Source organism: Muntiacus reevesi, chromosome 9 (assembly GCF_963930625.1).
Source record: "Muntiacus reevesi chromosome 9, mMunRee1.1, whole genome shotgun sequence".
Lineage (NCBI taxonomy): Eukaryota > Metazoa > Chordata > Mammalia > Artiodactyla > Cervidae > Muntiacus > Muntiacus reevesi.
In genome coordinates this window covers 17,144,834-17,170,209 of record NC_089257.1, presented here as the reverse complement: position 1 = coordinate 17,170,209, position 25,376 = coordinate 17,144,834, and the positions used below count along the sequence as shown (strand labels likewise).

The 25,376-nt window shown below is 55.4% G+C and overlaps 2 protein-coding genes across 3 annotated transcripts in view; one reads left to right on the top strand and one right to left on the bottom strand.

The window, feature by feature from the left end:
• Positions 1-1,419: 1,419 nt before the first annotated feature.
• On the bottom strand, positions 1,420-15,058 carry LOC136175734 (putative uncharacterized protein ENSP00000383309). The gene is made up of 8 exons (XM_065945972.1): positions 15,042-15,058; positions 13,273-13,337; positions 12,820-13,141; positions 8,484-8,751; positions 8,208-8,263; positions 2,242-2,782; positions 1,783-2,197; positions 1,420-1,448 (listed from the first exon to the last, which is right to left on the bottom strand). Exons 1-8 carry the CDS (start codon positions 15,056-15,058, stop codon positions 1,420-1,422), a joined length of 1,713 nt encoding a protein of 570 aa, XP_065802044.1.
• Positions 1,726-25,376, top strand: part of PRDM11 (PR/SET domain 11) — an 89,774-nt gene continuing 66,123 nt past the window's right edge. The window contains exon 1 of one of the 2 annotated variants that reach the window (XM_065944186.1): positions 1,726-2,176. The gene's annotated coding sequence lies outside the window, so the exon portion shown is untranslated. The remainder of the gene's footprint in view (positions 2,177-25,376) is intronic. The other variant, XM_065944188.1, reaches the window with a different exon arrangement.

The following is a 25,376-nucleotide window of genomic DNA, read 5'->3' as shown; positions in this document are numbered from 1 at the left end:
TGAGACTTGCAGGTCTTTGCCAGCGCTGTTCGCCTTCCTGGAACGCCATCCTAGCACTGGTGGAAATTCCAAGCCCCCGTCAGGGCCCACCTCTGACACCCTTTCCTTGGTGACTCCTTCTCAAAAGGAATACATGGCTTCCTCCTTGGTGTCCTTTCCTCTCCCTGCCCAACCACCTGGCCTCCAGCTTAATTCTTGAATTAATTTGAGTTAACCACCAGTTCCTCCATCTCCTGGCCAGACCAAGACCTCCTAAAAGGACCAGGTCTAACTAATCTTGGTACTCCCCAGTACCCAACACTCTGCCCGGCACTGAGCAGACTCAGGAAACTTTTTACAGTTATATTGAAAGTCATAGAATTCTGATGTTAATTACCGTTATTTGACCAACTACTGTGAGCAGTGTGGTGCTAGGCTTTTTAAACTGGTCCATGGCTCCTCACAGGGAGCTGGCAATGTGGGTTGTTAACTGTGTGTCCCACTTTGCAGATGGGAAACTGAGGCTCAGAGAAGGGAAGTCCCTTCCTCAAGATCACAGAGGAAGTAGAAGATGAGGGATTTCAAGAAGGCGTGTTTGTGATGCCAGAGTCAAGGGAAATAAAAGATGTGGTACGTACAGACCTTCTCCCCTCAACCCCCAACTTCCAGACTCCAAGAGCTAGGAGCATGTCCTTGGGTCTGACCATGGATGCCATCTGGGACTCAGGCTCCCAGCCAGCAGGGAAACTGACAGGGAACTCTATCCCGGAGAGGAGATCTCCCCGGGGCGGTACCCACTGGAGGCCTCCTGTGCCAAGACTTTCAGGGCTTCAGCGGATGTCAGACGGCCCGCTAGCCCCTCCCTAAGCAGCGCCCCGCCCAGGCGCGGTCCTGAGGTCAAATTCCACCTGACAACTATCTACTGGAGGTTACACCTCGGTTTCAGAGCCAGAGCTGCAGAGCCTCCTTTGACAGGAGAGATCTTGCACTTGGGCCCCTTGCCTTGCAGACAACTCCAGAAGAACACGGTTATTTTGGGAGTAATTGTTTTGGTTACGCCATCCCGCGCTGTTCTCTACTCCATCCTAACCCGTCAGGTTTCTAAGCCTGGAATAAAGCCTTTCAAGCTTTTAAACACCGTCTTTATGAAAATTCCGCCCCATCTTTTCCTTGCTACCTTGTTGCTCTGCGATGTTGAATCCCATTTCACAGATGAAGAAATGGAGGACCCAAGCAAGCGATTTCGGGTTAAACATCTTTCCCAAAACAGCCCGGGACCAGCAAGTCCGGTTCTCAGGATCTCAATCCCGGTAACAAATTCCGATTTGAAGAACACGTGCGGTTCGCGACGTTAAAACCTCAGCCCCGCGGAAACAGTTAAACGTTTCAAATGAGACCCCCCAGCCCCCTTCCCCAGCTTTCAGCGGGATGCACCTGGCTTTACAACTTCAGTTTGTATTTCCGAATAGCTGGGCATTCAAAGGGTTAAACCGGATCAGGAGGGGGCCAGTTGCGGGCAGCGGAGCCAAGAAAGGGTTAAAAATATCAACACATTTGCTCCCCCGTTTGGTTCACAAGGGGCAGCAACAGAAGTGGGGGAGCCAGGGAGCCCCCTCAATGAGTGACTTTTAAAAATTCTAGAACTTTTAATTCCGACCAAAAAAAAAAAAAAAAGTGTCCCAGTTTCAAAGTTCTTTTAACCTTTTCTTTTTTTCATTATTTTTTTTTCTCTCGATTTCTCCGCGGGCTGGCTTATAAAAGTCGCCCTGTCCTTTTGGGTCCGAGGAGCCGGGTTCCCCCCACCCCGCTCCCCTCCAGGCAGGGCGCGGGCGCCGAGGGGACCCCGGGAGTTTCCTCCCGGGGCCGGCGTGGGACGCGCGGCTGGCGAGTCCCGGCTCCGGGCCCCCGAATTGGGGGGTCCGCGTCTGCCCCAAACGCCGCTTTCTTCCGTTTTCCATGTCATTTCCTGTACTAATAAGATGGTGGTCAAAGCAGGGGAGGAGAGCAGCAGCGAGTCGCCGCCGCCGCCGCCGCGCCAAGGCTGGCGCTGAAACTTTGCCGGGGCCCAGCGCGCCCGCAGCGCGGCCGCTCCCGCCGCGGGGGCCGCCAGCCGGGGCCGCGCCGCCTCCGCCGAGCCGCCCGCCCGGGCCCGCCCGCGCCGCCCGGGCCCCGCGGCCGCCGCGGCGCTCCCGGGAAGGTGAGTCAGCCCCGGTAGCCACTGTGGCCATTGAAAATGGCTTCGGAAAGCGCTCGGCAGTTTGCCAGCGCGCGCACGCGCGCGCCGGGGGGCCGCCGGGGCAGGGGCTGCGAGCGGCCGCGGGGGCGGCGGGCGGCCGGGGGTGCAGCGCCCGCGGCGCGGGGGTCCCGGCGGCGCCGGAGCGGGGTGGTGGCGGCGGTGGGGGTGCGGCTCGCCCCGGCCCGGGGTGGGTTAACCCTTCGGCAGGTAGCTGCCGCCGCCGCCGCCGCTGCGGGGCTCGGGGGCCGCCCCTCCGCCTCCTTCCTCCCCGCCCGCGCCCCGCTCGCTCGCTCGCTCGCTCGCCTTGTTACAATGTAGCCTTTGCTCTGCGCCGGCGTGCCGCCCGCTGACGGACGGGGCCGCCGACCAATGGCAGCGGCCGCCGGGCCCCGGGCGTTCGGCCTGAGAACGCGGAGACACGGGCGGGGCGGGGCGCCTGCTGGCTGGACGGCTCGCCGCTGCCGCTGCTGCTGCCGCTGCTGGCCTAGTTCTCGGGGGGCGGTGGGGGTGGGTGGCGCGCTTTGGGCTCGGCCACGGGGGTTGCCGCGGACGTGGGAGGCACGAGTCCTGCCGGGGTGCGGTGGGGGCCCTCTTTGCAACGCGGTGCACGATTACCTGGTAAACGTGGTCGCGCCGGGGGCCATTTCTTTTAACACATTTCGCTTCCCAGGTGCGGTGTAGGCTCTTTGGGAAATCTCTCCGGAGTGTAGCCTCCGTTCCAACACCCCCGCCCCCCGCCCCTCCGCAATCCCCTAGGTAGTCTCCTCTGCAGGCACTTGGCGGCCGATGACCTTTCTCCGGTCAAGGCCAGCACGCCCCAGGCAAGTGACTGCAAGGAGAATACAGAATGTCTTGAGCGCTGGTCGGTGCTGGTGGAAAAGTTGCTCGTGTCTTGTACGGGGTGTTGTTGGGCGATAGGGGCTTAGACCACCCTCGGGATGGGCTGGGACTTCAGGGAGAAAAATGTTAAACCTCTCTCTCAGACGCTTGTTTCATGTGGAGTAACGCTGTTGTATATAATTTAGAGTGGCTGAAAGGAAACACACCCAGCTCTTTGTCCCCGAGGACAGGGGGAAGATTGAGACAGGACTGTTGATGCCTGTAAACCTATAAACTGGGGGTTCTGTCTGTGCTGTAGCAAAAGAATTTTCCATGAAGCATGATGCCTGTGGCACCCGAGCTGTCCTTCACCCTCATCTCCCCTTGAGAGAAAGGAAGGGGTTGGGGCTATGAGGTCTATGGGGCAGATGTAACTTTCCTTCCCTGGAGAGTGGGGCATTATTTTTGCTCACTGACTTTCTCAGAGGTGGGTGAGCAGAGTCCTGTGTAGGCACCTGTCTGTAAACCTTCCTCTCTGGAATAGAGCCCAGGCTGGTTGCTTTAATTTAATGAAAAAGGCCTTCTCCATTGGAGTCCTCCTTCCCCTTCATACTGACCTGGGACTTTGGACTTGACATGGTTACCTTTGACCTCTCCGGATCTTGCTCCTCCATGCCTAAATAGGGCCAACAAAGCCTGTCTGGGTAGGCGGTTGTGAGATGAAATGAGACAGCACAGAGACAGTGCCTAGCCCACAGCCCACAGTGAGTTAAGAAGTATTTTTCTTCCTGGGATTATTGCAGAACACTCTCCAGGGAATATCAGAATTGCCCAACAAGCCCCACCCGGGTCCATTCAGCCCCAAACTTGCTGGGGCCTCCAAGGGGCAACTGAGGCAGAATCTATGCTGCCTACCCTAATGACTGCTCAGAGATGGGGGGCTCCCCTCACTGGCCCCAGGAGTCCTTCATCAACCCTCACAGCTGTCACTTACATACTACTCCGACCTGAGCTACAGTTCTGTCCTCTTGACCTTTTGCATTGATGTGTTTCATAAATTTGTTGTCTTTGGTGTCAAGTAAGATTTCTAGCTTCTGACTCTTTCTTCACCTGGACTTAAATGGGGGGAGGGGGGTTCCCCTGGTTCTAAGTTCTTGGCAAGTGTGAAGGAAGTGAAGACCACTGGACGAGTAGGCAGGAGTCATTCCTGTTTATTCAGCTGCCTCCTCGGCTCATACTCTTGACTATCTCATAGTTATGACCCACACACAGAGTCTGAGGCTGTTCCATCATTTTCTTCCCTAAACCACCTCCAGGGCTCTCATCTTGGCCAAGGCGACCCCCATCTTGCTGGTCTCTAAGGCAGAAACCTTGCTGTCTCCATTCCCACACTGCTATCCACTGTATCTCCAGATCTAGGGAACTGCAGTCTATTAAACTGAATCCATCCACTTCTCTCTGTCTTCTCTTCCCTAGCATCTTGGTCAAGCACCGCTGTCTATTCCCAAGACAATAGCACGAGCCCCCTAGCTCCACCTGTGACCTCCCCTCCACGTCAGTCTTAGGGTGGCAGAGTGATCTGTTCCCAAGAAGCTCACAACAGACTCCCCATTTCTGCATAAAGCATTGAAAAGTCTTCGAAGTACTTGTGAGATAAAGAACCAAATTGTTCCCACGGTTTACAAGCCTCTGAGTGATGTGGGCCCTATCCTTTCCTCGGCCTCATTTTCCATCTTCCCTAGATCTCTGTGTTCTCACTTGCACATGTCGGTCCCTCCTTCTGGAATACTGAAACAGTTGTGGTCTAATGCATGAGTTAAGGTTGGGGGACAGCAAGATGGAGTGAGTATCTGGTGGTGCTTAATGCTACACCCTAAATATTTCCAGTTCCTCCAGGCAGGCGTGTGTAGGACTGACTGCAGCTCCCCTTGCGCTGGGCGGGGCTCTGTGACTGGCCGGTGAGTTCTGAACTACAGTGGCCCGTGCCACTTCTGGTCCAGGGCATCTGGTTGCTGGTGTGAGAACCTCCTGAGTGCTCTTTCCCTGTGGTGTGGCATCTGGCAGGAGGTAGGGTTGGTGGCTGCTTCTGCTGGCCTGGGTCCCCGTGTCTCTCCCTGAGTGGAGCTCCTCAGTGCCCCTTGATGGACGTGCAGCATGAGTGATGGTTAAGCCTTTGTTCTTTCAAGCCACTTAGATTTGGGGGTTGTTTGTTACTGCAGCATAACCTAGCCTGTCCTGACTGATACAGAGACTGGGGGAGCATTCTAGGCAGAGATGAGTACACACACACAGGCTTGGAAAAGCTCATCCTCAGTGGCCAGGGTGATCTTTTTGACAAATAAATCTGAGTCTGTCAACCCCTGCCTGAAAAGCCGTCTGGAATCCTTCAGTTGCCCTTCAGACACCATGGGGACACCATCTTGAATCCCTCCATTTATCATGTTCAGCCTCACGTAGTACTTTACTCACGTTTCCTCTGCCCTGGCCATGCATTCCATTTCAGCTGTGCAGGTCTCCTCATCTTTCATCTTTCAGCTTCAGCATCACCTGTTCAGGGAAGCCCTCCCTGGTTAGGGCAAGCCCTCCACTGCAATCTCTCACGGCCCGTGTACCTTTCCTTTATAGCACTCGTCTCAGTGGTGGTTTTACATTCATTGGTGTATTTACAGATTGCAGGCTTCCCTGGTGGCTCAGTGGTAAAGAACCCACCTAATGATGCAGGAGACTCGGATTCAACCCCAGGGTTGGGAAGATCCCCTGGAGAAGGAAATGCAACCCACTCCAGTATTCTTGCCTGGGAAATCCCATGGACAGAGGAGCCTGGCGGGCTACAGTCCATGGGGTCTCAAAACACACAATTTAGCGATTGGACGAGAACAACATTGACTGCAGTCTTACTCTTTCATCTACCGTCAGCTCTGTGAGGGCAGGGCCTGGTTTCGCGTGCACATGCCGCTGTACCTTCAGCGTCCATGCACACGAGTTGCTCAGTAAATACCTTCTGATGAATCTCTGAGCACTGGCTGCAGGCTCATGGTGTGCTGGGAGCTAAGGACAGGATTCATTATAAATGCTGTCCCCCTGGGGTGTGGGCAGGTAGGTCCAGCAGGAAGGAGGTGTCAGGTGTGGCAGGCAAAGTAATTGGCCTGTAGAGAATGGATACCAAGCCTCCCATGTTTACAGGTGTTCATTCCCCCAGAAAGACTGTGTTTCTGTGATAGATGAGAGAAAATTCCAGGAGGGCCAAGAAGATGAGATTTAGTAGATCGTTGAGGTCTCTGATCTGGAGAATATATGATTTAGTGGAGGAACTGCACAATAAGAGATCCAGGGCTGGTGAAAATGAAGGTCATGGTGATGAAGGCAGCTAATGTTTACTGAATGCTTACTGTGTCCTAGGTATGGGCCTAAGCATGTCACTTACCATATGCAGAAAACAGAGATAGGGGTTATTATTTCCATTTCACAGATGGGGAAACCGAGTCCCCAAGAGGTGATGGAAAGGATCCAGGGCTACACAATGATGTAGCCAGGATTGGAACCCTGGATCTGATGTCATCTCCCTAGGATGCCCTCTTAGAGTGAGGGCAGAGAATTCCAGACCCATCAAGGAGAAGCCGCTTTGGAAAAGTCACACGGGGCTATAAGTTTTCCCGGACATAACCCACCTAACATAGCATTTGAGCAGAAAGGTTCTTGGCTCAGAGGTGCCTGGTAGCCTTGGTGCCAGGGCTCGTCTAGAACCGTCTGGTGCCTCCTCCATCCTTCTTGGGGCCTAGGAGTCCTTAGAGGCCCCAGAACCCTGTGTTCTTAGAGTGGGCCTGGGAGGGACTTCCCTACAGCTGGTCCAGGGCTGCACCGGAAAAATAAGCCGTGCAGAAAGAAAAAAAAACAAGAAGAAAGAAAAATGTGCTGTTATTTTTAAAAAGCCTGTTTCATATTGCAGATTTATATCTGCGTTGAAAAGGCCAGCATTCACAGGGGCGGTCATTCGTGGTGGCATGCCCAGGGCTAAGGCTCTGTAAGGCGGGAGGCCTGAGGCATCCTTCGGCTCTTCCTTCATTCATCAGGTGGTCGGTGCACACAGCCAGGCACTGTGCTGCGCTTAGGGGTGCAATGCAAAAGCCGGTCCTTATCCCTCCAGAACTCACTGACCAGTTAACCAAGCAGTTTCAGGGTGCAGCAGAGGAGGACAAGAGAGTGGGCCATGGACTCTAAGTCAAGGAAAGCTTCCCTGAGGAGGCGGCCTTTCAGCTGGGTTTTGAAGGATGAGTAGGAGTTGGAGAGAAAGGAAGGCATTCCAGCATGGAGTGTGGCTTGTACAAAGGCATGTGTGTGCAGAGGGCTTGGGGAGGCTCTGGTAGTTCATTTGGCTGAAGGGGGCAGGAAAGGGAGGAGGTGAAGGGAAATGAAACCGGAAAGAAATGATAGTGATGATAATAGTGATATGGCTAACACACCAGTCTGATCCTGCCTCAGGGCCTTTGCACTGGTTGTTCCCACCGCTGTAACACTCTCACCCATTATCTCCATGGTAGGCTCTCTCACCTCCATTGGGATTTGCTCGAATGTCACCTTCTCGTGGGTACTTTCTTATTCAAAATCGCAACCCCTGTCCCCTTATCCTGCTGTTGCCCTGCCTTTTTTTTTTTCTCCATTTTTCTCCATAGCGCACAGCATGTATAACATGCCTTGTGTTTTACTTATTTATGTTGGTTTTGGCTGCCTCCCTTAATTTTACTGTAAGTTCCCAGAGAAGGGGGGAGTTTTGTCAGTTTTGTTCAGGGCTGCAAGCATAGTGCATGGCACATCGTAAGGCCTGGTATTTGTGGAATGAATGAATGAATGGAGCACTTACTATTAATATATGCAAAGTCCTTCATGATGTGTTTTCTATGTCATCTTCCCAGCAGCACCTGAGACTGGTGCTATCATTTCCCTTCAGGAGCGCGAGGCTCAGAGAGGTGGACTAACTTGCCCAGGGTTTCCCATTTGGCTAGCAACACTGGTGGGATTTGAACCCAGGTCTCCTAGCTCCTGATCCCTCCCACCTAACACGGAGACTCTATCCCAGCCAGATTGTAAAAAGGTTATGACTGCTCCGCAGAGGAGTTTATACTCTGTCTGTGGGGCCTCTGGGAGCCACAGAAGGTTTTATGAGGAGAAAGCTGACATGGAGAGCAGACCCAGGTCCCGGTCGTCAGCAGCAGCGGCAGCTTGGGTGTGAGGCTGGAGGCAGGGAGGCCGGTTAGGAGGCTGTCACAGCGTCAGGGTAGCAGAGGGTGAGGATGAGGGCATGGTGGAGGCCCTTCCAAAAGGGAGGGTGGGAGCGGGGGGAGAGGACTTGGCCCTGCGCGCTGAGACTCAGAGCAGTCAGGTTGGAGCACAGTTCTGGGGGCTGCAGGCTTCCTGGAGTGTGTCTGACTTCACTTCTGAGTAGCCATGGCACCCCCAGATAAGATGCGGCAAAGTCCCTTGGGCTGGCCTCTCGGCGGCGGGGTGGGATGGAGAGCGGGTGTGTGGGCGGGGCGCCCTGGAGGGGGCGTGGCCTCAGCTCCAGCCCCGCCCCGCTGTCGGCAGCTGGGAGATGCGGGTAAGAGGCTGTCCCTTTTGCGGAGGCGTGTCTCCCCATCCGCACAGTCGGGGTGATAATGGTGCTGGCCTCACAGAGCTCCCCTGGAAGGAGCACCAAGCCCCGATGCAGCACAGGGCCAGCTCTGGGGGCGGGGGGGGGGGGGGGGGCACTCCTTGGGCGTGAGGTCGTGACCGCAGGGGAGGCATCTCCCAGGGCACCGACTACTTGCCAGGGACGGCGCTGCCCGGAGATGGGAGGGTGAACAGTCACAGTGGTCTCTACTTAAACAAAGGTGACCTGGCCAGACCTTCAGACACTTACACTACCCCAACGGGCTTGTGTTGAAAGCCAAACACGCTTGGGCCTCAGTCTCCCTTGCTGTAAATGGAGATGGTAATGTCAGTCCCGCGTTACCTGCTGTGGAGGAAAACTCTTTCCTCTGTGTTTTTTCAGGACCACATTTTAAGAGGACCATGTATTGAGCATCAGGGCACTTGACGTCGGCCCCCTAAGGCCTCTTCCTCATCCATTTGTGGATGAGGAAACGGGTTCAGAGAGGGTAAGTGACTAGCTTCAGATCACACAGCCGTCATCTGGTCTTCCCAACCGCCTGAAGAAACCAACCTCACCAAAGGAGGCTTCAGGGGCCACCTCCTTGTGTTATGTAACATTTCCCTGCAGGGCCCCTCAGTGCTTTCTCCCCAGGATTTGATATAAGCTCTTGGCTTCCCCGGTGGCTCAGATGGTAAAGAACCTGCCTGTAATGCGGGAGACCTGGGTTCAAACTCTGGGTTGGGAAGATCCCCTGGAGAAGGGAAAGGCTACCCACTCCAGTATTCTGGCCTGGAGAATTCCATGGCCAGAGGAGTCTGGCAGGTCACAGACCCTGGGGTCACGAAGAGTCGGATACGACTGAGTGACTTTCAGTTTCACAATTTCCCTGCAGGGCCCCTGGGTGCTTTCAACTCAGGATTTGATTATAAGCCCTTGGTTTTGGGACCCTCTCCCCACCCAGGAACCTCATGAATCAGATCTTACTGGTACATCTGGACCAGCTAAGAGCCGCCAGTGAAACGACTGTGGGTGAGGGGAGCAGAGGTGGAGAAGAACAGAGGGCCGCTCGCTGGCTTGCTCCCCAGTGTCAGCCTCAGGTCAGGGTGGATGCTGAAGGATGGGAACCCTGTTTGCAAAGTGAGGCACCCCTGGGCCTCTGGAGCCTTCGGTGTCTTCTAGGGCTTTTCCTTCCCACCTCTTGTGCATCCCTCAACCTGACCCATAAGGGCAACCCAGATCCCTCCCTGACTTCACACTTCTCCCACATCCTTTATTGTTAGCCTCCGAGGCGAGCAGAACCACTGTCACAATGCCCAGTTTATAACTGAGAAAACTGAGGCTCAGAGACAGGAAGTGGCTTGCTGGAGGTCCTACAACTTAGGGAGCGACCAAGCTAACAGTCTAACTCCAAATCTAGCATCTCTTCCTCTGCACCCCAGACCTCCACTTCCTGGAATCAGAGCACAAGGGGGCCTCTTAGAGCATTTGGCCCAGTCCTTCCCAAAGGGCAGGCTGTCCGGCCCCTGCTTACATATCTGCGGTGGCTGGAGCTCGCCCCATTCCGGGGGGACCGAGGCATCACCCCAGGTGATGTGCGTGAAGGAACGGGGTGGTCAGCGGTGTGCTGACCGGTAGACTGCTTCTTCCAGGCAGGGCTGGGGGCGAGAGGGATCAGCAGGCAGGCTATCAGCTTGTCTTGGGCTGGGCTGCCGTGGACGTCACTGAGCAAGTATATATGGAACCACCCCCACGATGTCAGCTTCCCCAGAGCAGCTTCTCTCGCTATCTCATACTTTCCCCAAGGAAAAGTGCTGAGGGCCGGGGAGGGATCCTGCTGCCCGATGCCCAGGGGATGGACATGACCGACTTGGGAGGCTCCAGGATGGCTGTGGGGCATGGGGAGTGGCCCACCCAACCCACGGCCTCAGCAGGGAGTGAGCCTCTCATAGGGGCAGCCGACTGGGACCCGGCCAGGCTGGACTCAGCGTTGTCGTGGCCCAAGGTACAGGGCGGTGGGCTCTGGGTGGGTGAGGGAGGGTTTGAAGGCTGGGACCCCACTCAACCACACAACCCAGAACTTCACTGCTCCAACCCCACCAAATGGGGCTTTTCCTGGGGTGGGCTAAGGCCTTTCCTCAGACCAGCTGTGTCCCAGAGGAAGAGTCAGAGGGGGCTGATATCTGGGGAGAAGGTGAAGAGATTCAGAGGCTGAAGATGTCATAAGGCAGAAGCCCCTTAGCCTGGGGTAGGGGAGGGCAGGGCAATGGGGTCTGCAGAGGAAATCAGCCAACTCAGCAACTGAGCAGAATTTACCCCCACGAGAAGATGTTGGGTCTTGCAAAGGGAGGATTAGCAGAAAGGGAAGATCCAGGTCAGAATTTTGGACTGGGCCATCCCAGGTCTTTTATAAACCTGTGCGGGCGTGTGTGCCAAGTTGCTTCCGTCATGTTCGGACTCTTTGCAACCCCACAGACTGTAGCCCGTCAGGCTCCTCTGTCCGTGGGATTTCCCAGGCAAGGATACTGGAGTGAATTGCCGTGCCTTTCTCCAGGGAATCTTCCTGAACCAGGGATTGAACCCACATCTCCTGCGGCTCCTGCATTGCAGGGAGATTCTTTCCCACTGAGCCGCTGGGGAAGCCCTTTATAAACATCAGTAACAGCCAAACCTGAATGAGGCTTATAGGTGTGGATGGGCCCTGCCTGAAACAGGGTGCTGCCCCGATTGTCTTATTAGCCTCAGTTTACAGAGGAAAGATTGAGGCCCAGAGCCGTGAGGTGACTTACCCAAGGTCACACAGCTAGTAAAGGCTGAGCTGGGATTTGAACCCAGGTTAGGTCTGATTCCAGAGGCCAAACTCTTCATCGCTCTGAGGGGCTGCCTCACTGTTACTGCACCGGGAACTGTTGTCAGGAGCCTGTGCTGGGAGGGACTTGCAGATTCCAGAAGTGTGCCCTGTGATGCCGGGTAGAACAACATGGACCCGTAGTGACATCAGGCCAGTTCCCGGCTCTGTGCTTCTGCGTGCTCACCTGAGAAATGGGGGTGTCTGGCGCAGGTGCTCTCCTTGTTACTGGGTTGCTGGGACCTTCCCATGCAGCACTTGGGTTGGCATGTGTCCAGGGAGCACCCCTTTGGGCTCTGGAGGTCCAAACATAAACCTAATTTGGATGGGCCCTGCACTAGGAACACCAGGGGCAGAGTCCCCCAGGGCCAGGGGGAGGGTGGTCCACAAACTACTGCTCATCCACGAGTTTCTTCTTACTGGCCCGTAGCACAGTACGTGCAGACCTTAGAGTGAGTGCTGAGAAACTCGTATCGCAACTTGACACTGCCGCATCATTTTTTAATTGTAATTTACAAAAGCATCAGTTGGCAACAGACTGGAAAACTTAAAAAAAAAAAAGATTCTTTACCATAAATAGCTTGAGCAGCTCTGGCCCAGATCCTAACTGTGATTGAAGGTAGGAAGTTCCCGGCTGTTCAGAGGCAAGGTAGGGAAGGGAGCAAGTATTCTGCCTTGGTGGCGGGGGGAGGGAGAGGAGGGGCTAGGCTTCCCAGAAGTGCTGTTGAGCTGGACCTTGAAGGAGGAGTGGGAGTTTGCCAGGTGGGGGAAGAGGGAAGGACCTTGTTGGCGCCGGGAACAGTATGTGCAAAGGCAGGCGACGTGAGGATCTGAGGGTTCAAGGCATATGGCAGGTGATCAGGGCATTTGGAGAAGAGGTGGTGGACGGGCCCTGGAGAAGCAGGTCAGAGCCAGTCCAGGAAAGCCTTGAATGCTCGACTAAGGAGTTGAGACCTCAAGCCTGACCTGGGGTCAGAGGTAGTGAGGCGGGGGATAAGATCACAGCTGCGTGGGCCCTTTAAGGACCGAAGGGGCCCTCCTTGCGGGAGTTCCCTTTGGTCTTCGGCCCGGGGGAGGCTGCCTCATGGTCCCCAGTTGGATGAGGAGCTTGAAAGCAGACTTGAGAGTCTGGCTGGTGTCTGGTTGCTCCAGGAGTCAGTCCGGGCTGGACAGGCAGGCCGTTCTCTGGTGTGAGGGGCGGGCCTTCCCAGGCCGTCCTGGTCAGTGGGTGGGCATCTGGTGTGGTTGGATGACTGTGGCAGAACCCTTTTGTGCCCCCTCTGCCCTAAGCTGCCAGTGCTGTGAGCTCACGGGGTGTGTCGGCCGCCTGTAGGAGTCCAGGGCCCTGTTTGGGAGGGGGGAGGCCTGAGGGCCGGGGCTGAGTTTGGGGGCTTGGCCAGGCCCTGGGAGCCTGGGGTTCGCTTAAGAGGTGAGCCGTGGACGACAGCCTGAAGCTGCTTCCTGTTTGAGCCCTCTCTGATGGGCCAGAGCTGAGCCGAGGCCTGCTTTTGAGGCCTGAGGGCTGGACGTTTGATGGAGGTGGTGAAGCAGGGTGGATGTCCCCATGAGGCCAGCTCCCGGGAGCAGACGCCACATTGGCGGGGCGGCAGAGTTCCTGCTGTGGCCGAGCCTCCTGTCCCGAGAAGAGGTAACTGCCCTGTCCCGGGGCCCCTGGGAACAGACCATGGACCTCCTGGGCCTGCATGTGTCCACAGGTCCTCCCCCCCAGGGAGCTGCAGGGAGGACCGCCCCCGCCCGCCCCACCTACACTCTCCTCCTCGGGGCCCCATGCGGGGTGGCGCAGGCTCTGGCTCCCTCCCTGCAGCTCCCTGTTGGCGGTAGGGCCCCACTCAGCAGGCCTGTCTGGCTGCCATTCAGCGGGGAGTCCAGCAGGCGTTGGCAGGAGTCACTGGGGTGCTTTGGTTTTGACCGTGGCCTTGGTGGTGCTGGAAGGGACTTCCCTGGTGGCTCAGATGCTAAAAAGCATCTGCCTACAGTGGGGGAGACCAGAGTTCAATCCCTGGGTTGGGAAGATCCCCTGGAGAAGGGGAAAAATCCCATGGACAGAGGAACCTGTTGGGCTACAGTCCATGGGGTTGCACAGAGTTGGAGATGACTGAGCGACTTCACTTTCACTCTGGTGGTGCTTGGAGGCTTGCCTCTCCCAAGGCAGGAGAGGGTGGCTCTGGGGCAGCTGGACTCCCTGGCTCCCGCCCTCCAGGCTTTGTCCTGCTGCCCTGGCCTCTCCCAGAGCTGGCACTTCTCACTGTGAGCAGTGGGTGGCACCGTCTAGCTTCTTGGCTGCCCCTCTCCTCATAGACGCCCCTCTGAGCCTGTTCTTCATGGGCTGTGTGGCCTTCCTTCCCAGGTGCGGTCCTCCAAGGCCGGCCCTCTCCTCTGGCAGGGACTGAGCCTTGCTGTTTCTTCCTCCAGCCTCCCTGTAGCTCTGTCATCCGCCCCTGCTCCAGCTCCCTGGGCTGGTGAGGCCAGGACTTGCTGGCCCATCTCCCAGGGTCCCCTTCCCCACCTTCAGGTACAAACCAGACTCCCCCCTGGCACTTCTCGGTGGCTCCCTGCCTGCCCCGACCCCCAAGCACTCTGGCCCTCGGTCAAGGACAGTGGCCCAGAAAGGCTCCTTTGCCCTTTCGGAAGGACTTGCGCCTGTCTTGCAGCAAGCCTGACTGCTTTTGGCCCTCAGGTGTGGCCGCCTCCTTTTCTCACCCATGGTACGGATGAGGCCTTGTGTTTTCTGGGGAGTCTGTATGGTTTGCAAAGGAGCTACATGGATGACGTCTCACTTCATCTTCACGGTAGGCTTGGGAGGTGGATACCGTGATCCCATCTTGTGGATGAGGGGGTTGAGGCTCCATAGGGTTCAGTGACTGTGTCACAGTCTTGCAGGAAGTCAGGGGCAGAGCTGGAACTTGGACCCATACCTCTCAGCTCTTTTCTTTTTTAAAATATGTGTTTATTTACTGGCAGTGCCAGGTCGTGGCTGTGGCATGTGGGATCTTTAGTTGTGGCATGTGGGACCTAGTTCCCTGACCAGGGATGGAACCCTGGGCCCCCTGCCTCAGAGGCGTGGCGTCTTAGCCTCTGGACCACCAGGGGAGTCGATCCTGGCTCTCTTCTTGGCCCTGTAGCTGTCCTGAAGGTCAGAGCTTCGTTGATCTTGGCTTGTTGTAGTGTCAGGAGCTGGGTGCCTGACTAGGGCTCTGGCCCGGGCTGGGGCTCAGGCTGTCGGATACGGTGGGGCTCTTCGTGTGGCCTGGGCCCCTGTCTGGGCTCAGTTCACAGTGAGGTGCGTTCAGCCCTGTAAGGGTCGTGCGTCCACTTTCTCCTTCCTTCCTGAATTCCTGCCCCCAGTGTGAGGTCTTCCCAAAGACACGGCCTCAACCCTGGGAGTCTAGGCCTGATGCCAGACATGCTGGCCGGGGGCTGGGGGTTGTTGGGACAGAGGGGCCAGGACTGGGCATTACGGGGGCAGGGGAGGGGCGAGAGCTGGGCGGCAGGAGGTGCACTCGGAAGCTGACCTGAGGGCCTCTGACATAGCGGTGTCACTGTGAGGGTCCACAACTCCTGGCCTCTCCCTTCTCCAGGGCCTGAGAGTCTTTGCTTCCTTAAAACCATTCACAATGTGGGGAGAGTAAGCGTTTTTCTCCAACTCCCCTGATGAGGCTGTGAGGTTCAGAAGGGCTGGAACCCTCCATCCTTGTGGTAAATCCTTCCACCCCTATGCATGGGCTTGTACACATCCATGGAGCAGTAGCTCACTGTTCCCAAGACATCTCCTTGTATTTTTATTACGTTGTTTTACTAAGTTCAATTATATAAAAGATATAGAGATACATATTTGCTATAAAAAATCAAGTATTGTTTAAAAAGTAAAACATGATTTTCCTTGATAACCATAGCATTCCAACCTCCTCCTCCATAGGGCTTATCATCACTGTTACTACTTTGGTATATATCCTTCTAGACCTTCATCTGTACATTGCACACAGAACCTATAGGAATATGTACCATTATAGCTTGTGTATGTGCGTGTACATGCTTATGTACATTTCACAAGTGGTTTCATCTGCAAATTGCTTTTCTCACAACTTCGGATCTAGGAAATCTAGTCATAGTTTTACATAGTGAGTTTACCATAATTTTTTTCTTTTCTTATCTATTTTTTTTAAACTGATACACAATAGTATAACATTGTAAATCATTGTAAATCAATGAGTAGTAAATCGTTGGAAAAGACCCTGATGCTGGGACAGATTGAAGGCAGGAGGAGAAGGAGATGACAAAGGATGAGATGGCTGGATGGTGTCACCGACTCGATGGACATGAGTTTGAGTAAGCTCCGGGAGTTGGTGATGGGCAGGGAACCCTGGCATACTGCAGTCCATGGGGTCGCAGAGTCGGACACGACTGAGCGACTGAGCTGAACTGAACACAGTAGTGTATCAGTGGAGAGAATTATCATTTATCTAGCCATTCTCTTACTGCTGTACATTTAGCTTAATTCTAATTTTATTCTTGTGCTGCTGCTGGGTTATGGGAGCCAGTTGCATTTTTTGCACACACACAAAAATTGCTGTGCAGTATTTAAAATCTGTCCACTGGGGCTTTGCACGGAACCAAATGTCTCCCTGAGGATCTGCAGCTATTCCTGCATCTCTTCTTTAGCCAGAGAGAAAATCTGCTCCCTTGCCCTGTACCAGTCCCCAGAGAGCTGGAAACAACAGCCATGGCCCCTGGAGTCTTTTCTCTTTCACACTTGGGTTTTTCTACCCTTACTCAAAAGGTGTGTTTTTCAATGCCTCCTCCCGTCTCTGGTGGCTGTTGTGATAAGTAAACTTTGGAATCCAGAGGCCTCGGTTCAGATCCTGGTGTTTCTGGGAAATTGCCTTAGCCTCTCTGTGCCTAGTTTCATCCTTTGTGAAACAGATAACAGTGGCCTGTGTAGCACTTCCATGAGGACCAAGTAAACTAACGTGTAACGTGCACGATGCTGGCAACAGTCCCAAGAATGTTATCATCCTGGGGTCTCTTGTCTGCGTGAGCTCCAGACCCACCTCTGAGGGCAGAGGGCCTGTGTTCCCTGTGGGCTGCCTGGGATGGCTCCAGCCTCTGCGACAGCTTCAGCCCACTGTCCACTGATTTCCCAGAGGAGGCTGCTGCCTGGGAAGGCAGCGGACGATCAGATTTCTGCCGAGCTTGGCCCTGTCGGTTCTGGATCGAGGCCCACGGGGAGGGAAGGAGGTCAGCCTGACCCTCTGCTTGGTGATGGTGGCCAGGAACCTGGTAATGTAACCCCATACCTCGGGCAGATTTACCGACTCTCAATGGGGCCTGTTGTGGCCGGGGATTTGATCTCCCTTGGCCTGCAGGGTGAGCAGAAGAAAGCCGCCCGGGGCCAAGCTCTCCCTTGAGAGCCCTGGGGCCCCTCTGGACCACACTGGTTGGTCCAGGCCTGGGTTTACCTTTCAGCCCCTGGGGTAAATCTCTGCAGCTCATCATCTAGTTAGCGCTGGAAAGGATGGCCCCTTTGTTCTTTTTCTCACACCTCCTTCCCTCTCCCCTCCTTTTAGGTTCAAAACCACCTTTATGCCACCATCTAACCAGCTCTGCACAGCCACCCTCTGAAGTAGGCAGCCTGGTCAAGGCCATTTCACAGATGTGCAAACAGAGGCCCAGAGATGTCAAGTGACTTTCCCAAGGCCGCACAGTTAGGCGCTGGCCGGGTTAAAGGAATATACCCGGGCCAACTGGCTCCTTGTTCAGTTCTTTTTCATGAGGCCACCCCGTGTGATGGTTTTGGCAGAAGGTGCCCAGTGGGGCAGCCCTGCCTGTCCTCTTGCCCTCTGGTCCATGGCAGGTGTGGTCAGTGAGCACAGAGGGTTGGAAGGAGAAACACCAGCGCTGGCCCGGGGCCCGACCTTTACCCAGCACCAGCCGCAAACGCTCTCAGCAACCAGAGACGGCAGGACAGAGAGTGGCTCCTTCAGCTGAGGCCACGTGCCCCTGCGGAGGGAAGCAGCTTTCTCTCTGGGCCTGCTCTGTGGTGTGGGCAGGGGTCTGCAGCCTCCCTGGGGAGCCTGGGTGCTTCTCCAGGGAGGCGGGAGAGTAGCCATCATGCGGCGCATTTTAAAACTGGAGGAAGGGAAGCTCTGAAAGGCGCAGGGGGCTGGTCTGAGCTGGCGGCTGGCAGACGGGAAACTTGAACCCACTCTCTGTAGACCTAACCAGTCGTGCTGCCCGTCACACCAAGGATGGTGAGCTGGCCCAGCTTTGAGTTAAGAGCACAGATTGCTGGTGTCAGAAGAGGAATATGGGCTGGGTCCTGGCTCAACAATAGCTGTTTGTATGTATTGAGCACTTACTGTGTGCCAGGTGCTATGCTGTCTTGACTAATAATATCTCACTGAATCCTTGGAATAATCTCAGGAGGTAGACACCAGTATTATCTCCATGTAGTGGGCAAACAGGCACAAAGAAGTGACTTCCCGTGGTCACATGGCTGGTGGGGGTGAAGCTGAGACTGGAATCCCAGCAGAGTGGCTCAGAGTTGCCCGTTGTACCAGGACAAGGCCTCTCACAGCTGGGAGAGTGACACCCGCCTGTCTTCTCCTGGTACCTGGCCATGGCGGGCCTCGATATGCATTTGTTGGGAATAATTGTGTGAATGGATGTGAGGCTTTGGACAAGTGACTCTGCCCCTCTAAGTGGCAGTAAAGTAAGAGGCAGCCACCTTTTCTCCAGTGTCGATGGGCAGAGTACTGCGTGGTGATGTTTCAAAGAGCTGAGGTCAGGGCTGGCCCACGGCGGCTGTGGTCCCTCTGGGCTGACGGTGCCTCCAAGTGGCTCTGAACCATCCTGGGAGTTAGGGTGCGGCTCTGAGCTGTCTCCCTCGGGGGGTGAGGGTCGGAGGCAAGTTCTATTTGCATGGGTGGCTGTGGGGTGTCACCCGTGGCTGGCGTTGGGCTTCCTCTGGGCAAAGCCGGGGTCCAGAGGGGCGGAGGGCGAGCCCTGTGAGAGGGTGCGTGCAGACCCCTGCATTCCTGTGGGTCGCTCACAGCCGACCGGGTAGCTCCCTCCCTCATTTTTCTTGTCATTTCCCCATGCCTGTCTTTCATTCAGGCTCCGGGAGGCGAGGTGACTCACCCAGGTTCCCACAGGTGTGGAGCATGATTCCAGGCCTCACCCACTGCCTTCCGAGGGCCCCTCCAGCTCCTCATTGTGGGTTTCAAAAGTGGGGCAGGTGCCTGGGGCAGAGCCAGATCGGGGGCCCCTGGAGGTCTCCTGTGTGGCAGGAGCCCCTATTCAGGTGTGCCCCCTGAGTGGACAGCCCTGACAGTAGGCGCTCTGCAGGGGGACTCAGGAGATGCCAGGATCCATCCCAGGATCTGCCGTAGATCTGCTGTGTGGCCTTGAGTAAGTTCCTACCCCTCTTTGGGCCTGGGCGCACAGCCCTGTGAAGTGGGAGCAGGGCTCACTGCTGTTCTGCCCTTCCCTTTCAGGGGTGTGATTTATGCTGTAGGGCCCAGACTGGCATTGTCTCAACCCCTTTGAAGACGCTAGGCTACTGGGGACTCTCAGCCTTGCCAGTTGGGGGACAAATGGACTCGGAATCGAGGACCAGGTTCTGGTCCCAGACAGTCCTGGGACGGTAAGAATCACATGGCAGGGCGAGGTGGGGCTCGCCAGGGAACTCCACCACTGCACTCCCCCAGGTGGGCCCTGGGAAGCTGGGATTCGGCAGTCAGTACCCCCACATGGGAGGCAAGCGCTGATTCTGGAGGCTGCGAGATCTGGGTTTGAATACGAGCTTTCCCACTCACGCCTGGCCACCCACCTGGCCTTTCTGAGCCTCAGTTTCCTCACTGGTGAAACAGGAGGTGACGTGGTCCCCCTAAGTTGAGGTTAGGATGAAAGGCAGGCATGTGTCCCCAGCCACCCCATGACAGCTGGTTCCCCAGTGGCATGCGCGGATCTGTTGAAGGGTTGGAAAATTGGGGGTGGGGGAGAATCAGAGAAAGTTCCGGAATCCTCTGGAGGCTGAGTCCAGAAATAGAAGACCCCAGAGGCAGAGGCTGCTGATGGCCAGACAGGCCTCCGCCAGCCCCCAGGAGGCCACAGTGAGCTGGCAGCAGGGGCCTCCCCTCCCTCCCGGGGCTGCTGGCTGCATAAATTACTCGGCAGCCTCTGGGCTAATTTTGCCTTCTTGGTTTTCATGAATCATTTCCCATCCGGGGGCGTGTGCGAGGGAATGGAAACGGCCCTGCCAGCTGGGTGCCCGGGCGCCAGCCGCGGTGAGGCGCCTGTGTGGAGCCCTGCCCGCGAGCTCAGAGGCAAGGCCTGGACACCCTGGGATCCCCCGAAGAGCCCCCCCAGGGCCACTCCTTCCAGCTGTGTCGCTGTGTCCCTGTGCCTTTAGGTCGTGATTTTGCAGGTCCTAGGGCTGGAGCTTGGGCTGAATCAAAATGAATCTGGAATCCCATGATTCTACCGTGATGGACATTTGGGTCTATTTTGACGCCTAGTGGTGGAGTGGTTCAGCAGAGAGACCCCTGTGACCTGCTGGGGTGCTTCTTTGTGGCCCAGCTTTGGAAATTTGCAAGAATGCTGAATTTTCATAGTCACAGAATATGAGAGCTGGTCGGCTCTGGCTGAAAGTCCAACCTAACCACCTTGGGTAAACTGAGGCTCAGAGAGAGGAAGGGATTTAGCTCAGGTCAATGACTCATGGAAGTCAGGCTAATGTTTATTTACTGATTGCTCATCATTTTGCTCACAACACCCCTCTTTGACTATTATTATCCCCATTTTGTGCAGGGGTAACTGGAGGCCCAGAAGGTGAAACAAATTCCCCAGATGACACAGCTGTGTGTGGTGGAGCCATAGTTTGTGGAGCCCGAGTTGTTCCTGACTTCCACACCAAGCTGCCTCTTGGAGTGGGTTTATAAGCTCACTGTGAGTGGTCCTGAGAGCCCCCAGCTCCCTCTCTTCTTCCCTTCACCAGATGTGTATCGAGCCCCTGCTGAGAGCCGTTCTGGGCCATTCTTGGGTGCAGGCAGGGTGGACAGAGGCTGGGGCACCGGTGAGGACTCGCCCCAGCACCCCCGTCTCACCCGAGGCTGAGTTCCCAGAGGACAGCGTCCACACAGCACTTTGGTCTCTGAGTGAGGCCACACACCCAGCGGCCCGGCCCAGGCAGGAGGGACACGGGTCCGCCGGAGATGTGGAGAGTAGGCGTCCCGCCCATTTGGCCTCCACCACCCAGCCCTGGCAAATTGTTGCCACGTGGGACCCCTTGCCTGGCATTGCGAACACTGCTGATTTTCCAGAGAAGCTGAACATCCATGTTTCTACACGAAATCTTCTGTTTCTTTAGAGTTGGCAACCAAAGCAAAAATAAAAATTGGAAAAAAGTCAGCCACCCGTTTGTAAGCTGTGGATCCATACTTCTGCTGCCTGTCTCTAAGCCTGTCTCTGGTTAGAGCGAGTTCTTGTTCTAATCATTCCTCAGGGGCCACGTCTCCGAGGAGGTCCCTTCACTCCCTGCCATGGAAGACCCTACCCTACCTACAGTTGCAGTTTATCACCCTCAACACTAGGCTGCCACCCTGGAGTAGTGGAAAGGGGCATGGGCTTTGACCTGGAGAGTCTCTAGATAGTTGCTTTGCATCCTTGTTCAAGCTACCTAGCCTCTCTGAGTCTCCATTTTTCTAAATTTGAAAAACAGGTACAGCAGAATTGAACTCAGAAGATTGTTGAAAGGACTAAATACAATCAGACAGAAACCCCAGTTAAGCAGAATTAGGCAAAAGTGGAGTTTGTGGGCCCAATAAAGTAAGAGGTTCATGAGTGTCCACAGCTTCAGGCACAGCTGGATCCAGGGCTCACAGAGTGTCATCGGGACTCAGACTGTCCGCCGCTGCTCTCCTCTGTACTGGCTCCACTCATAGGCAGACTGCTGGACTTGGTGGCACAGTGGCTGGCTGCCAGCGGGTCTGAACTTCTGTTCTGTTCTTTCAGTGCCTCCTATTCCCAGCAGATTCCTCCAAAGCCCCCAAACTACAGCTCTTCATTAGCTGGGCCCTTTTCCCTTCCCTGCACCATTCACTCTGCTGGGTAGATATGTCTGCTGTGGATCAGTCCTTGGGCCAATCAGTCAGAGTGAAGCATTTCGAAACGGGGACTCTCCAAGGACACCAGGGGGCTCGGCGCCAGAAGGGGGAATGGATGTCAGCAGGGAAGCCTACAGACATTCTTCCCGGGCTACAAGCCTCATGAGGGCAGGGACCTAGGTCACCCCAGGTTCCCAGCACCTAGGACAGTGCCTGGCACGCCACAGCGTGCCAAAGTCAAGAGTGAATGAATGGATCTCCTCTACAGTATGTGTAGAACCCCAGGCACAGCACCTGGCATCAGCCACATCCGTACCCCTCCTGCTTCTTCCTGGAAAACCAGGAGGAAGGTCTTCCATCCTTGGTCCTGGCCCTGTTTATCCCTGTGGAGTGTAAGTGCCTCCTCAGTGTGGAGCTGGTCAGCCTAGCCCAGGAAGCCCCAGAATACTGTTTGGTGCAACTTGACATACAGTCATTATAATAATTAGTAATCACAGCACCTTGCCTTCACAGGTGTGCTCTGAAATCAGCTCACTGTTGACTTCTTTACTACCTGTGTCCAGATCATTTATGCTTTCTACCATGTCAAACCTGACCTGCTGCTAGAGCTTCAGTTTCCTCAAGGGTGAGACAGGGATAGAATCCACCCTGCAGGGTTGCAGAGAGGATTAAGTGAGATAAGGAAAAGGTGGAGCTCCTGGCCCAAGTCCTGGTACAACGGAGGTGCTCACGAAGAGCCAGGTTCCCTTTGAATCCCCTCAAATCCAGGTCCTCGCATATGAATAAACCCACATGTGTAAGCCTTTTCATGGGAATGTGGGAAGAGTGTTAATTCTTCATAAATGGCCACGAATGGTGCACACATACACATAAGACATACTTATGCACATATGCACTTAGGAAAGAACCCTAATCTCTTGGCATAGAGCCTACATGTGGCCAAGACTCCATGGATCAGCAGGACAGTTGATTACCCCCAGCAAAGAAACAGCTGGCTCATCAGCACGGTAGCACCAGTTACTCTGCCCCCAGGTCCCATGGGGCGATATGGTGGACCCAGATGGGGACTGTAGGTTACTCCGCACTGGAAAAACTCAGGGCTGAGGACCTGGCACCTTTTGTAGCCAGCAGTAATCAAGTCGGCTCCCCTTCTCTGGGGAGCAAGCAGGTGTATGGTATTTGTGCTGTGTTGCCATGGCTGACTTAGTTACCTGTGTGACTACATGTGTGACTACGGAAATGGCTTAGGTGGGAGGGTGGTGCAGGCTTACAGTATGACAAGCTCAGCAGGGGATGCTCAGGGCCGATGGTGGGCCGCCCCTTCCATCACACACACACACACACACACACACACACACCTTACTTGTGCCAGGATGGAAGGGCCGCCCCTTCCATCACACACACACACACACACACACACACACACCTTACTTGTGCCAGGATGGAAAGGCCGCCCCTTCCATCACACATACACACACACACACACACACACCTTACTTGTGCCAGGATGGAAGGGCCACCCCTTCCATCACACACACACACACACACACACACACACACACACACACACACACCTTACTTGTGCCAGGATGGAAGGGCCACCCCTTCCATCACACACACACCTTACTTGTGCCAGGATGGAAGGGCCGCCCCTTCCATCACACACACACACACACACACACACACACACACCTTACTTGTGCCAGGATGGAAGGGCCGCCCCTTCCATCACACACACACACACACACACACACACACACACACCCCTTACTTGTGCCAGGATGGAAGGGCCACCCCTTCCATCACACACACACACACACACACACACACACCTTACTTGTGCCAGGATGGAAGGGCCACCCCTTCCATCACACACACACACACACACACCCACACACACACACACCTTACTTGTGCCAGGATGGAAGGGCCACCCCTTCCATCACACACACACACACACACACACACACACCTTACTTGTGCCAGGATGGAAGGGCCATCCCTTCCATCACACACACACACACACACACACACACACACACACACCTTACTTGTGCCAGGATGGAAGGGCCATCCCTTCCATCACACACACACACACACACACACACACACCTTACTTGTGCCAGGATGGAAGGGCCACCCCTTCCATCACACACACACACACACACACACACACACCTTACTTGTGCCAGGATGGAAGGGCCATCCCTTCCATCACACACACACACACACACACACACACACACACACACCTTACTTGTGCCAGGATGGAAGGGCCGCCCCTTCCATCACACACACACACACACACACACACACACACACACACACACACACGCCTTACTTGTGCCAGGATGGAAGGCTGGCCTGGCTACCTGGTTCCCTGTTAGAGGTATCCGTGCGCGCTCAGTGATGGCATACACTGAGCATACACAGAGGCTCCCAGCCTCTGGCCGTGTAGACTAGTGCTTCTCAGACTCTCCTGTGCATACGGGTCACTTGGGGAGCCTCCTGTTTTAAAGCAGACTCTGACTTGGGAGGTCTGGGGGTGGAGCCCCGGACTCTGCATTTCGAACCAGCGCCAGGTAATGGCCCTACTGCCCATCTGTGGACCACACCTGGAGAAGGAGGAATTTAGGTGACCTGTGAGGTTTCTTTTAATTCTGAAATTCTGAGCAGAATTGGGTAAATAAACTAGGTAAGTAAACCGCCAGTGAGAATGGCAGGGCGAGATGGAATAGGGAGGGGAGGAGGGAGCAGGAGGGGACGGCAGGAGAAGTAAAGGCTGGGGTCTGGCCCACCGGGCCCCCGATGGCCCTGCAGCTCCCCACCTCCACGGGTCTTTCCCTCCCGGTCTCGTGGTACAGACAGTGGCACCCCTTTCCTTGTGGCCAAGACGCCGCGCGGTGTTTCATCAGGGTCCTCCCTGGTGGCGTAGAGGCTTCCGCTGTGGCGTCAGTGGGAAGCGTGTCGAGGCAAGGATGCCAAGGACGCCACAGTGGAGAGGGGCAGGGAGAGCAGAACGGGAGGAGGGGCTGCCAGCACAGGCCGGGTGGTGGCAGGTGTGCATCTTCCAGAGTCTTCCTCTGGGAGGTCTTGACAAAGTCACTGCCTCTGGGCCTTCATTTCCTTGTCTAGAAAGGAGGGGCTTGGGGCCGGGTTTCCCTAGTAGCTCAGGTGGTCAAGAATCTGCCTGCAGTGCAGGAGACCTGTTCGATCTCTGAGTCAGGAAGATCCCCTGGAGAAGAGAATGGCTACCCACTCCAGTATTCTGGCCTGGAGAATTCCATGGACAGAGGAGCCTGGTGGGCTCCAATTCATGGGACCAAGAAGAGTTGAACAGGACTGAGTGACTAACACTTTTGAAGCCTGGGTGCATCCTTTCAGCTCTGACGGTCTATAGGAGGCAGTGAGATGTGAGAGCCAGCGCTGACTCTTAAGAGCCACAGGTGGGACCTGGGGGCAGATTGCTTAAAGACTCTCTGCCTTCTGCATTAGCATCATAGAGGTAAGGAGCTGGGGACACCAGAGGACATGTTGGGTCTCCAGCATCTGCCTGCCACCCAGCCAGCAATCAATGCAGAGCACCCCTGATTACCCTTGAATGAATGTACCTATCCAGACCTTTGCCCATCAAGACCTTGCCTTCCTCCCGCTTTGGCATCTGAGAGCATGGCCTCCCTGAGCCCTTGTAGCTCAGCCCAGAGACCCTATTCTGCTTGCAGCCTGACCCCACCCTCCAGAGGC